Source organism: Cucurbita pepo, chromosome LG03 (assembly GCF_002806865.2).
Source record: "Cucurbita pepo subsp. pepo cultivar mu-cu-16 chromosome LG03, ASM280686v2, whole genome shotgun sequence".
Classification (NCBI taxonomy): domain Eukaryota; kingdom Viridiplantae; phylum Streptophyta; class Magnoliopsida; order Cucurbitales; family Cucurbitaceae; genus Cucurbita; species Cucurbita pepo.
The window spans coordinates 13508116-13519512 of NC_036640.1; the positions used below are offsets into that span (position 1 = coordinate 13508116).

At 40.5% G+C, this 11397-nt stretch overlaps 5 protein-coding genes across 11 annotated transcripts in view; 3 read left to right on the forward strand and 2 right to left on the reverse strand.

Annotated features, from left to right (window-relative positions):
• Positions 1–343: 343 nt before the first annotated feature.
• On the reverse strand, positions 344–2209 carry LOC111790628. Of its 2 annotated transcripts, XR_002814508.1 has the most exons (3): positions 1604–2209; positions 533–1394; positions 344–446 (listed from the first exon to the last, which is right to left on the reverse strand). XR_002814508.1 is itself a non-coding variant. In XM_023671614.1 (2 exons), the coding sequence occupies exons 1-2, from the start codon at positions 1695–1697 to the stop codon at positions 712–714; spliced, it is 777 nt and encodes a 258-aa protein (XP_023527382.1). In that variant the 5' UTR covers positions 1698–2209; the 3' UTR covers positions 458–711. The 2 variants fall into 2 exon arrangements, 1 of the variants encoding a protein (XP_023527382.1); XM_023671614.1 differs by lacking the exon at positions 344–446 and having other exon boundaries at positions 458–1394.
• A 523-nt stretch (positions 2210–2732) lies between these two features.
• The window catches only part of LOC111790627, a 19608-nt gene continuing 10943 nt past the window's right edge, over positions 2733–11397 (forward strand). Inside the window, exon 1 of one of the 2 annotated variants that reach the window (XM_023671612.1) lies at positions 2733–2747. The gene's annotated coding sequence lies outside the window, so the exon portion shown is untranslated. The remainder of the gene's footprint in view (positions 2748–11397) is intronic. The other variant, XM_023671613.1, reaches the window with a different exon arrangement.
• Positions 2754–6146, forward strand: LOC111790616 (probable serine/threonine-protein kinase WNK10). 2 transcript variants are annotated; one of them, XM_023671595.1, is made up of 7 exons: positions 2754–3172; positions 3550–3587; positions 3732–3959; positions 4033–4253; positions 4346–4503; positions 4594–4984; positions 5082–6146. In XM_023671595.1, exons 1-7 carry the CDS (start codon positions 3119–3121, stop codon positions 5882–5884), a joined length of 1893 nt encoding a protein of 630 aa, XP_023527363.1. In that variant the 5' UTR covers positions 2754–3118; the 3' UTR covers positions 5885–6146. The 2 variants fall into 2 exon arrangements, with proteins under 2 accessions (XP_023527363.1, XP_023527364.1); XM_023671596.1 differs by lacking the exon at positions 3550–3587.
• LOC111790637 (protein yippee-like At4g27745) lies at positions 6725–7341 on the forward strand. Its single transcript, XM_023671625.1, has 2 exons — positions 6725–6924; positions 6991–7341. Exons 1-2 carry the CDS (start codon positions 6829–6831, stop codon positions 7216–7218), a joined length of 324 nt encoding a protein of 107 aa, XP_023527393.1. The 5' UTR covers positions 6725–6828; the 3' UTR covers positions 7219–7341.
• The window catches only part of LOC111790621 (serine/arginine-rich splicing factor RS31-like), a 4230-nt gene continuing 518 nt past the window's right edge, over positions 7686–11397 (reverse strand). Inside the window, exons 1-6 of one of the 4 annotated variants that reach the window (XM_023671604.1) lie at positions 11176–11302; positions 9731–10247; positions 9493–9605; positions 9127–9356; positions 8113–9012; positions 7686–8008 (exon numbers count right to left, since the gene is read on the reverse strand). In XM_023671604.1, coding sequence (XP_023527372.1) covers positions 7978–8008; positions 8113–9012; positions 9127–9356; positions 9493–9605; positions 9731–9779 — 1323 coding nt within the window. In that variant the 5' untranslated portion in view covers positions 9780–10247; positions 11176–11302 and the 3' untranslated portion in view covers positions 7686–7977. Of the gene's footprint in view, positions 8009–8112; positions 9013–9126; positions 9357–9492; positions 9606–9730; positions 10248–11175; positions 11343–11397 lie in introns of those variants that run through there. The other 3 variants (XM_023671600.1, XM_023671601.1, XM_023671602.1) reach the window with 3 other exon arrangements.

Below are 11397 nucleotides of genomic sequence, written 5' to 3' on the forward strand. Positions count from 1 at the left end.
TTTGGTTGTTATGGAGAGAAAGGCTGCAACTTGTGAACAGCTTACGCTTGAAATTTAAGAATTTAAGTGTGGATTTGTTTAGGAGTTGGGAAACAAGAAGTGAATGAAAACCAACATTTTTTTAAGATTTAGTCATTTTATTTTAATCATTTTAAAATTTAATTATTTAAAGTTAATTTTCACTCACCCTCTTATTTGATTTCTTGCATCTGAGTTCCTTTGTTGAATTTAACATCGATGGCTTCCCTTTTCGATTGTCATGTTCAATCCGTTATTCTTCTATCCAATCAAGATCGAGTTGGTTTGACTTGTTGACATCAAAATACTACCTTTTAGAAGAACATATCATAGAGTTTCAAAGTTGGATAAGTGCTTTTTTTTTAATATTACATTACAAGTAAAGTGAAATATATTGTAATTAAGAACCCGAAACTAATCATCCAAACCTAGTCTAGTAAGTCCAATAGAAATATTACATTATAAGTAAAGTGAAATATATTGTAATTAAGAACCCGAAACTAATCATCCAAACCTAGTCTAATAAGTCCAATAGAAATAGACAAAACAAACCGCTATAAATGTAATCTCCCAAGCTTACTTTATAAGAAATGTTTCGTTTCTCTCCGACCATCGTGTGATTTGATGCTGCATCCACGTGTGATCTGATGCTCCACGGACCAGAAAATGGAGTTGATGTCACCTGCAGCATTTCTAGGTGAAGGCTTCTTCTTCATCATCTTCATCTTCTTCTTCTGTGCTCAATGATTTGAGATTGTTAAGTGGCAGGTGTTCCACGGCCACCTTAACCACATCAGTTCGAACACCAATGTCAGTGGCGTATCTACTCATGCTGTACATTCCAGCAGTCATCACAGCCATGCCTACAGGGCTTGGCATTAGTAACTTCAGAGGAGAGGAAAGAATGGCAGCTAATGGAGCACCTACGGCAGAAGAAGCTTGGCCACTTATTCCAACCCCAAGCCTGTCCTCTATCAGAACACCCGTTTTGCAGTACAGAGCAAAGTCCTCACAGTTGTTTTGGAACACATTGTAGTTACCAAATCCATTTTGAAGAAGATACATGGCTCGGTGAATGACCATATCAAATGAGTCGGATGCTGCCGTGGTGCATGTCCCACCCCTTACCCTGGAGAGGAAAACTGACGGGGTGACTCCATACTCAAAGCAGTAGAGGGATCCATTCCTCAGGAAGCAGTCCAGACAAGAAAGGACTACCCCGCTGTTTGGCTGTCTAAACCCACAGTCAGGGAAGATTGGACAGGATGATGGATTGCTTGAACTTGAATCATAGAACTCAGGAGGTGTGTCGGTGCTTGAATTCAAGTTTCTCTGAGGCCTAAAATGCACCACCTTGCTTCCCCCTACAAAGATTCCTGCATCCAGAGCATAATAAAGCAAATCTTGGAATGGGGTCTCCTATGATATATGTATATATTCCCAGAAATGCATTATGAAGCGCAAGGGAGCACAGATCGAAAGAAGCCCAGATACAGAAATGAGAAGAGCAGTGAAACCCAGATCGTTTTTCGTTGCACGGAATCAAAAAGTTCAAAAGGAGGGGAAGAAATGTAAGGAGAAGTACCATGATGGGAGTAGGCGAAAACAGCTCTGTAAGTGTAAATGTGGTCGCCTGGTTTGATTGCGCTTCTCTCTACTCGATTACTGATCAAGCCCATTTGCTCCTCTGCTTACTCAGTCTACTTCTTCATCCAAATCGCTGAGACGACGACCGGCTGAAATTGGGGGTTTTCTTTGAGAAAAGAAGGAAAAGGGATGAAGAAAGGAAAGAAGCCAAATGGGTGGGTTGTGTTGTGGCGATCAATGGTTGGGTAGAGCAAGAATCAGCTCACCAAACCCATTCACCGACTAGTTCTTGTCTTATTTCGACCCCATTTCTGTCGATGAATCAATATTTCCACGGCCTAATCCGACCAAACAAATGAACTTGAAGCTACAATAATTGTTATTTGGATTCCAAAATTGGTTGTAGAAAAGGGAACCTTATGTGGTTTGGATTCCTTGCCATTCTTCAGGGTTGCTTTGCGCAGATTGTTATTCATATTCGTTTCCATCCACACAAAATTCACTCATCACCCCTTTATTGATTGAATTCTTTTCTGTATTGACCAGAAATTGAATGCGTTGACTTGGGGATTGGCATATCCTCTCCTCACGCTATTAACTTCGAATGGAAGTCGCACCCATAAAATTTTGCCAACTTGGAACAGATGGCAGACAGGGAGGAAGAAGGAAGCTTGACCAGTTGTTCCAGTCCACATCATGTAGTATGAGAAGAAGAACACCTGATTCCGTCGTGGGGGATGATGGTGTGGATGTTTGGACAGGATGGCAGACAGCAAGATGGTGTTTGAGTTCATCTCAAATATATAGATATTCGAGAATTGTATTAAAGAAAAATTAAAATGCGCCACATTTTGTCACATAGGAGACGCGGAGGGAGGTATGATCTTGTTTCCAAAAATGGTTGGATTGAAAGGGAATTCATTTTTGGAAAGAATTTTAAGGAGATTATTTTGGGGTTGTTTCCAACCGAACAAGTGTTTGTTGTGGCTTCAATTTCGCAAATTTTAGAATTCCAGATCAATCCCTTTTTTATTCGCAATCCCGATTCCTTTTTCATTTTCCTTTTTCCTTTTTCATTTTTTCCTATTTCAACTCCCAACCAATTTCTCTACTCATTTTAGTCTCTCTCTCTCTCTCTCTCTGTTTCCTTTTGGGGTAGGAGGAAGAGGAGTTCGTACTTAGGCGATGAACATGGTGTTCCAGAACTGTGTTGCGCTTTAACACCGAAATTTTGGTATACTATGGACACAGGCCCTCCTTCTTCTAACCATTCATCGCCATTGCCTTTTCTTATGGAGTGCCGATTTCGCTTGCAATCGGCATTCAATTCTTTTTCCATTTCCGATCATCCTCCTCGTCCAACTCCGATCTAGCTTCACCCAACACCACCATTGCTCTATTTTCTTACACTAACAATTTCACCCCTATCGAATCCTCCTCTTTTCGTAACCGCCTGCGTTTTCTACCAAAAATGAGTGCATAGCTCATCCAAATCAGTGCGTCAGTTGGAAGCATGGAGTCTCTTGATACTGCTGCCGAGAAAGATCCAACCGGTCGATACGTTCGGGTAAAAAACTGAATGCCCGGATCCATTTTATTGCTTTAATCATTCTTTATTTCCCCCCTCCATTCAGTGCGTTAGTTTCGAATTTTGATGCACATGCGTGTGTTCTTGCGATCTTCTTCCATTCTGCTGCATTAACATTCGTTTGTCTTGAGATCATCCCTGTGTTCAATAATTTTTTCCCCCAATTCCAAAAACACCACAATATGTGCCCTGGCCTGCAAGTTTTCACTTCAGGACTAAAGAATTGTGCCCCAACTGTATTAAAATTGAACAAATGGAGTTTATGTCTGCTTCTAGTTTGCACTTTCGTTTCCTTAAGTTATTTATTTAAACCTATGCTATGTATTCATTTTTTTCCCCTCGTCTGTGGACAACAGTTCGATGAAATCGTGGGAAGGGGCGCTTTCAAGACAGTGTATGGTTCTAAGACTTCATCACTATCTCCTCTTCCTGTTTTTTGGACTTCTTTTGAACGTATTTGCTTTAGTAGAGAAGATTACATGAAGAATGCTCATGTTGGTTTCTAATAGTTTCTACTTTCGTTTCCCCCTCCATTCAGTTACAAGGCATTTGACGAAATTGATGGCATTGAAGTTGCCTGGAACCAAGTAAGGATTGATGGTTTCCTGCAGTCTCCTGAGGATTTGGAAAAGTTGTACTCCGAAGTACTTTTACTTAAATCATTAAGACATGAGAACATTATCAAGTTCTACAATTCTTGGGTGGATGATAAGAAGAAAACAGTCAACATTATTACTGAGCTCTTCACATCTGGGAATTTGAGACAGTATGTATTTGGTCTTTTTATGGTTTAAACTTCATTTTCTGTTTAGTTTACTTGCTTTCCTTTTGTCTGTCAGATACCGTAAGAAGCACAAACATGTTAATATGAAGGCCATAAAGAATTGGGCGCGACAGATTCTCCGAGGCTTGGACTATCTTCACAGTCACAATCCTCCCATTATTCATAGAGATTTGAAAGGTGATAATATTTTTATTAATGGGAATCATGGAGAAGTTAAGATTGGAGATCTTGGATTAGCTATTATTTTGAAGCAGCCTACTGCTCGAAGTGTGATTGGTATGCTAACAAATGAATGCATCACTTGTTGCCTTAATTTAAAAAAAGAACTTAAGGGAAAATGTATTGAAGTTCTTGTTTCTTTACGCAAGGAACTCCTGAGTTCATGGCTCCTGAGCTTTATGAAGAGGAGTACAATGAGCTTATTGATGTGTATGCTTTTGGGATGTGCATGCTGGAGATGGTTACGTTTGAGTATCCTTATAGTGAATGTAAAAATCCGGCTCAGATCTTCAAGAAAGTTACCTCTGTAAGCGAAACAATTCCCACTTCCATTGTCATGTGTCACCCATTAGCTTTCTTTGCTGACAATACTTTCCATGCTGACCTTCTTAATCAGGGTATTAAGCCTGCTTCCCTTGATAAGGTGAGTGATCCACTAACCAAGGAGTTCATCAATAAATGTTTGGTTCCGGTGCAAGATAGGTTGTCTGCAAAAGAGCTTCTTAAAGATTCATTCCTTCAAGTTGAGAACCCCAAGGAATCAACGCATGATCTCCTACAGTTACCTAACCATGTTCCTAAATCAATAAATTTGCCAAAGAGTGAACCTATTGACATTGACCTCAAACAACATTCTATGACCACCAGTGCTGAAAGCAATAGTGGGAGTCCACTGTTTCCAGACATGGAATTCCAGACTATGAACAAGAACAATGAGTTTAGGTTACGTGGAAATAAAACCGACGACAACTCGGTGGTGTTAACCTTGCGTATTGCAGACTCGAACGGTCAGCTCAACTTTGTGTCTAAATGTTTGCCCTTTTTGTCTGTGATTGGTTTTTGTTCCTTTCTCATTATCTATATGAACTACACTTTAACTTGCAGGTCGAGTGAGGAATATACATTTTACGTTTTATCTTGATTCTGATACTGCACTATCAGTGGCAGCTGAAATGGCTGAACAATTGGAGTTGGAAAATCATGATGTTGATTTCGTAGCTGAACTTATTGACTTATTGATAACAAAACTGGTACCTGGTTGGAAGCCGATGTTTGATTATTCCTTACATGGAGAGTTGAGTCTTTGTGGCGGCCCCCCTACCCTTTTAAGTGCCAAATCATCTATTGCATCTCCATGGGATTCAATGTTAAATGGGGTGGATGATGGTCTGCAATCTAATGGAGATGGTGGCTGGGCTGATGATATTCCCGGTAGTCAAATTTTTGATACTTGCCCTTCTTCTCCCAGCTTCGCTAAGTTTGAGGACCTGAGTTCTCATACTTCATTCGCATCAGAGTTATTGGTCAAAGACTGTTCGACCAAAAGTGCTAAGGTGATGGATTGCTCGAATACTGTTGATGGAAGCTCAAAGGGGTCGAGCTGGTCGGCTGCGGAACTAGAGCTCCAAGGTGCATCAGATGTTGGAAAGTTGAATCCCATGGATTATTTTGTGAAGAACTCAGTGATGTCATTGGCAAATGAAGCAGCAGCTAATGTGATGAGCTTGACAAGCAGTTGCTCTTCGCTATCCTTAACGGACAAGGATCTGGATGCCGAACTGGAGATGGAACTTGATGCTATTGAGAGACATTATCAGCAGCTGGTGGAGGAGCTGTCTCGAATGAGAGAGGAGGCAGTAGAGGCCACCAGAAAGAGATGGATTGCAAAGAAGAAGCTGATTCATTGAGTGCACATACATGCATACACACACTTCATTTTATTTTTCTGGTCGTGTGTTGTTTTTTTTTTTTGTTCGTTTCGTGTGTCCCTCTGGATGAAAGCATGAGCAGGACAACATGATATATACTTTGAAAGGTTGAATCCCTAGGGTGGGCGCGCCTGGTTTTGGTAGAAGTCGCTGTCCCAAAAGTGGATTCTTTTTTGTACTTTTGGAGTTGAATTCTGTGCACAACACATTCTATCTAAACCCAACTCATTCTTTTTCCCAACTTCTAACTGTGTTCAATCAATGCATATCAGCTTTTCATTACGCATAAAAGTTGAATTTGTGTCCAAGATTTCAACATTTTTCTCAATGAATTCATGGCTGGGAATGTTAAGGGAATAAACTTGTAATTTAGCGTAATATTTTAGTAATATGTTTAGTAAATAACAGGGGCCATAGGCATTTATGCAGTCGTATTAGTCATTCATGACAAGTTTAATCTCAAAATGTCGTTTTCTTAGATATTCAAAACTATATGAAGTGTCTGGGGAAAATAAAATAAAGGGATTACTTGTCGTGAACCTTTTATCCACTCATATCTGCAAGGAAGCAGAGAAGATATCATAATATATATATATATATATATTTATATAAATTCAAAGCTGTTTGATTTGATATGAACAATATTTTAAAGCAACAAGTTTTCATTGTAAATCATATTTATGAACACGAGTTCTATAAAATTAAGTAACATATAATGAATATGCGTCATTATCTTTTATTAAAATAAAAAAAAAAAAAAAGAAAAAAAAAAAGGAAAATATTGTTATTGTTAAGAAAATCCCTGAATGATCGCCAGCATTTGGCAAATTCATCCTTTAAAAGGAACAACTTTACATACCTTTCCGAGTGATTGGTTTCGAAGGTGCAGAAGAGGATCATTATCATCATCATCATCATCAATAATGGCGGACTTGATGATCGGGGCGCGGCTGTACAGTTGCCAGAATTGCAGTAATGAAGTATCACGACATGATGACATTATTTCGAAAGGGTTTCAGGTAACAACAAAGAAGTTTGGGTTTTGATTTTGTTATTTATAGGAATAATTTGCTGTGTTGGTGCAGTCGCTGCGGGGAAGAGCGTTCTTGTTCTACGAAGCAAGGAATGTGGAAGAGGGGCCTCAACAGGAGAAGATGTTACTCAGCGGAACATACATAGTTTCTGATTTGTTTTGTTCGGAGTGTGGCCAAATGTTGGGATGGAAATACATTAAGGCTTATGATGAAACTCAGAGGTACAAAGAAGGCAAAGTGGTTTTGGAGAAGTTCAAGATCACCAACGAATGTTGCTAATTTCATTTCATTTCATTTCATTTCATTTCATTTCATTTCATTTCATTTCCCATAACTCTTTCTCCTTTCTCTGTAACATAATTCCTCAATTCCTGTTACCTTCTTTCTTTATGAAATAATCATTCAAGCCTTGAATTCTCTACTAACTTCCATTTTCAACCTTCTCCATTTAGTCACCACCCCCTATCACATACCATAAACTTCGCCGATTTCAAGCAGCTTCACTACCAAATTGTAGACGGCGACTATCTCACAATCTGGATATACAATCTTACGAGACCCATTAGACAATCAAAACTTGACCATTATCCATGGAACTAAATTTGGCCAACGAGTAGGGTATCAGATCCCTACATATGGCTTTAATTGACCTCAAAAACAAGACGATGTCCTAATGCACCTAACCTCTCATCTCATGTAACATTAAATCCGGAGAATTACACAAGATTGCCGTAATCTGCCATTTTGTTATATCAACCTGTTCCAACGTTTTTACTTACCTCAAGCATGCTGGATAGTTCCCAAGTACACAATTGTTAAGACAAAGACGACAGGCTTCAAAAAATATATCAAAACCACGGTTTCTTCATTATACCAAATCTACCAACATTAGTTCGAATACTCAACACGAGGGTTGTACAGAAACTCCTCACTATCCCTTAACACCCCAGACCTAAACCTATGAATGTAACTACGGAAAATTATAAATTAGATTTCCATCGGGTTCATGACCTCCAAATGGGTCGGGTCCAATTTCCTTTAGGTTCTTGACCTCCGAATGGGTGAACGACTGTCAACAAAGGCATGAGAAAAGGAGTGCTTAGCTAGAATTACAAGGCTATGGTAACTCAAAATAGAGGCTGGCTGTGCCAAATATCAAAGAATAAAGATTACCTGCGAACACTACCATATTCAGGGCTTCGATTCCTGCCTAATTCAGGGCTCCGATCCCTGCCTATTCCAGGGCTCCGATCCCTGCCTATTCCAGGGCTCCGATCCCTGCCTATTCCAGGGCTCCGATCCCTGCCTATTCCAGGGCTCCGATCCCTGCCTATTCCAGGGCTCCGATCCCTGCCTATTCCAGGGCTCCGATCCCTGCCTATTCCAGGGCTCCGATCCCTGCCTATTCCAGGGCTCCGATCCCTGCCTATTCCAGGGCTCCGATCCCTGCCTATTCCAGGGCTCCGATCCCTGCCTATTCCAGGGCTCCGATCCCTGCCTATTCCAGGGCTCCGATCCCTGCCTATTCCAGGGCTCCGATCCCTGCCTATTCCAGGGCTCCGATCCCTGCCTATTCCAGGGCTCCGATCCCTGCCTATTCCAGGGCTCCGATCCCTGCCTATTCCAGGGCTCCGATCCCTGCCTATTCCAGGGCTCCGATCCCTGCCAACTTCAGGGCTCCGATTCCTGCCAACTTCAGGGCTCCGATTCCTGCCAAATTCAGGGCTCCGATTCCTGCCAAATTCAGGGCTCCGATTCCTGCCATAATCAGGGCTCCGATTCCTGCCATAATCAGGGCTCCGATTCCTGCCATAATCAGGGCTCCGATTCCTGCCATAATCAGGGCTCCTACGTCGTTCATAAGGGCCATTATACCTGTCATAAGCAGGGCTGCGAGCTCGTCCGTAGTCAGGACTTGGTCGACGGTGATACACAGGACTAGGTGACCTCCGATAAGGACTATCCCCAAGCCGCCCATAAGCTGCTCTTCGAGGGCTATCGTCATAATGGTCACCCCTCTCACCGTCATCCCTCAAAGCATACTCCACTGATACAACCCTGTCTAATATTTTGCTGCAAAATTACAAAGAACAACAAAATATTTTACGCCGTTTAGAGAGTAAAGAAAATAAATACACCAAATAAAAAGAGCAAGCATGCATGCAGGAGACTCAAAACTCAGCTTACCTCATGTGGGTACACTCAAGGGCCTTGGTTGCCTCCTCCTGCGTCTCAAATTGTACAAATGCAAAGTTCCTTCTAATGCGAACATTGAGCACCTTTCCATAAGGTTCAAAGTGTCTTTCAATATCATGAACTCTAGTACGAATCGGGTCGAAATTGATCACAAACAAGGTTTTGGTTGGCCTCTGATTTGCCATCGACTTGGATCCATCACGACTGCGACCTCGTTCGCCCTAACCCAACCAAACCAAAAGCTAATGTTAAAATCACCTATTGCTGGCAGATATGAATATCTTGAGAAAATGAATAAACCAGCTTCTAAAATGCATAAACCCAAAAAGAAGGGACCGAGGGAGGAGAGAGGACTACCCTAGCCCATTCCACAGACAATCTGCGTCTATCATAACCAAATGGCATGTTGTCAAGGCTACGAATAGAATCTTCAGCATCTCTCTCTTCTTCAAAGTAAACGAAGGCAAAACCTGAAAAATACAAACAATTAGATGTATAAAACATGGTAAGATGTTGAAGCCTTATCCATTTAGCAGGTATTGTCACCCAGCCTCATCGTTTCTTTCCCTGGGATAAACTATTAAAAATACAACACCTGCAAATATGGGAGGACTGATGCACATATAGCTGTAGAGACGTTGCATGATGAACTAAGATGGTTGCATACTAAAGGTTTAAATCCAAAATTTCAACTATGCTTCGCCTTTCACACAGCACGAGTTCAGAAATGGAAGGCATGGCATGACAGATTTCATTCAGCCACTAATATCATATGGAAGGCATGACCAGAATTCAGTGAAGTCCTATGATCAGTGGTGATAGGTAGGCAAAGGCAAGAGATATAGTCAATCCATTAACACGATTCTGGTGAATTGCAACTTAATTGATGAGGCATGAGATAAAGATCAATCCATTAAGACGATTCTGTTGTATTGCAACTTAAGTGATGAGGTAGATGAATGACGAATGATTGATTGAAGAAAAATCAGGATGATGCTATCTGTAGGTGAAGCTAAGCAGGCAAGCAGGAAGTTTCCTTCCAAAATAAATTTTATGCACAGATGGTGGTGAGCCCAGATAGGAGCTTGGCTCATTTTCCTTAGAAGAAATTCCTGCGTCAAAAGAAACATCTTATATGGAGGTTTCCCCCATAAAAATAGTAAATTTGTGCCTGCCATCAAGTTTTCATAAAAAAAAAAAATGGACCATTGGATATTATCATAGCATAATAGCTATGGATCCATCTCACAAACTGGTTTTATAATTTAAAAAACATCAATTTTAGTATTATTGATAAAAACATTACATTACTTTCATACCTAGTATTATTATCAGTAGGGCGGCCTCGCACTAAAATACCATAATTCAATAAACCAGTATACCCAAAATCTATAAATCATTAAAATTTTGTAGGATTAAGGATGTCAGGCAAGGTGGGTGAGGGCCAAGGAACTTTTCCAGATGAAAAACGTCAATTCAAACTAGGAAGCTGAAAGATGATTCGAATGATGAAATTGAAGTACAAAAGTCCACGAGTAACAAAAAAAAAAATTATCCAACTAGGAAGCTGAAAAGTAGGAATTCTACTTGACAATACTAAGTAAAATCTACACCAAAGAGTCATCCATCAATACATGCATACAGACACTTGTGAGCCTACCAAACTCATGGCAAATTGGGAACAGTGAAGAATTTATGTTAAAGCATGCACACATAATCCAAAAGCACCATCCATTGCGCATGTACCTAACCAAACTGTACACGATCATATCAATACATCTTTTACCTTGCATGTCAAAACTAGGTGACGAAATATACAGGTCCAAAAAATAATACTAAATAAGCAAGCATCGCAACCCACTCATTCCACCAATAGTAATACAAAAAGAATTGAGGAGCAATATTCAACATAAGCAATCGTTTGAAGCTGACCACAAAAATGGATCCTTCATACAATAAAATCTACACGAGTTATGACCAAATTTATAATAACTTCGTTAAAAATGGCATGCAAACTAGTACAGAGAAATTGCAATATACCAGACTTCATGTCGATCCTTTCAACTCTCCCATATTTGGCGAATAACCGCTCCAGTTCAGATTGCCTGGTGTCATACCCGAAGTTCCCAACAAATATCGGCCTCATCGTTGCTACTGTTAATCGCGCCGTAGGAAATATTCAACCGAAACAAAACGAAGCCAATAAGCTACAATATTAGCAAATGATAAGTGGAAAAAGATTACAGCTCCATCCCCCCCCCC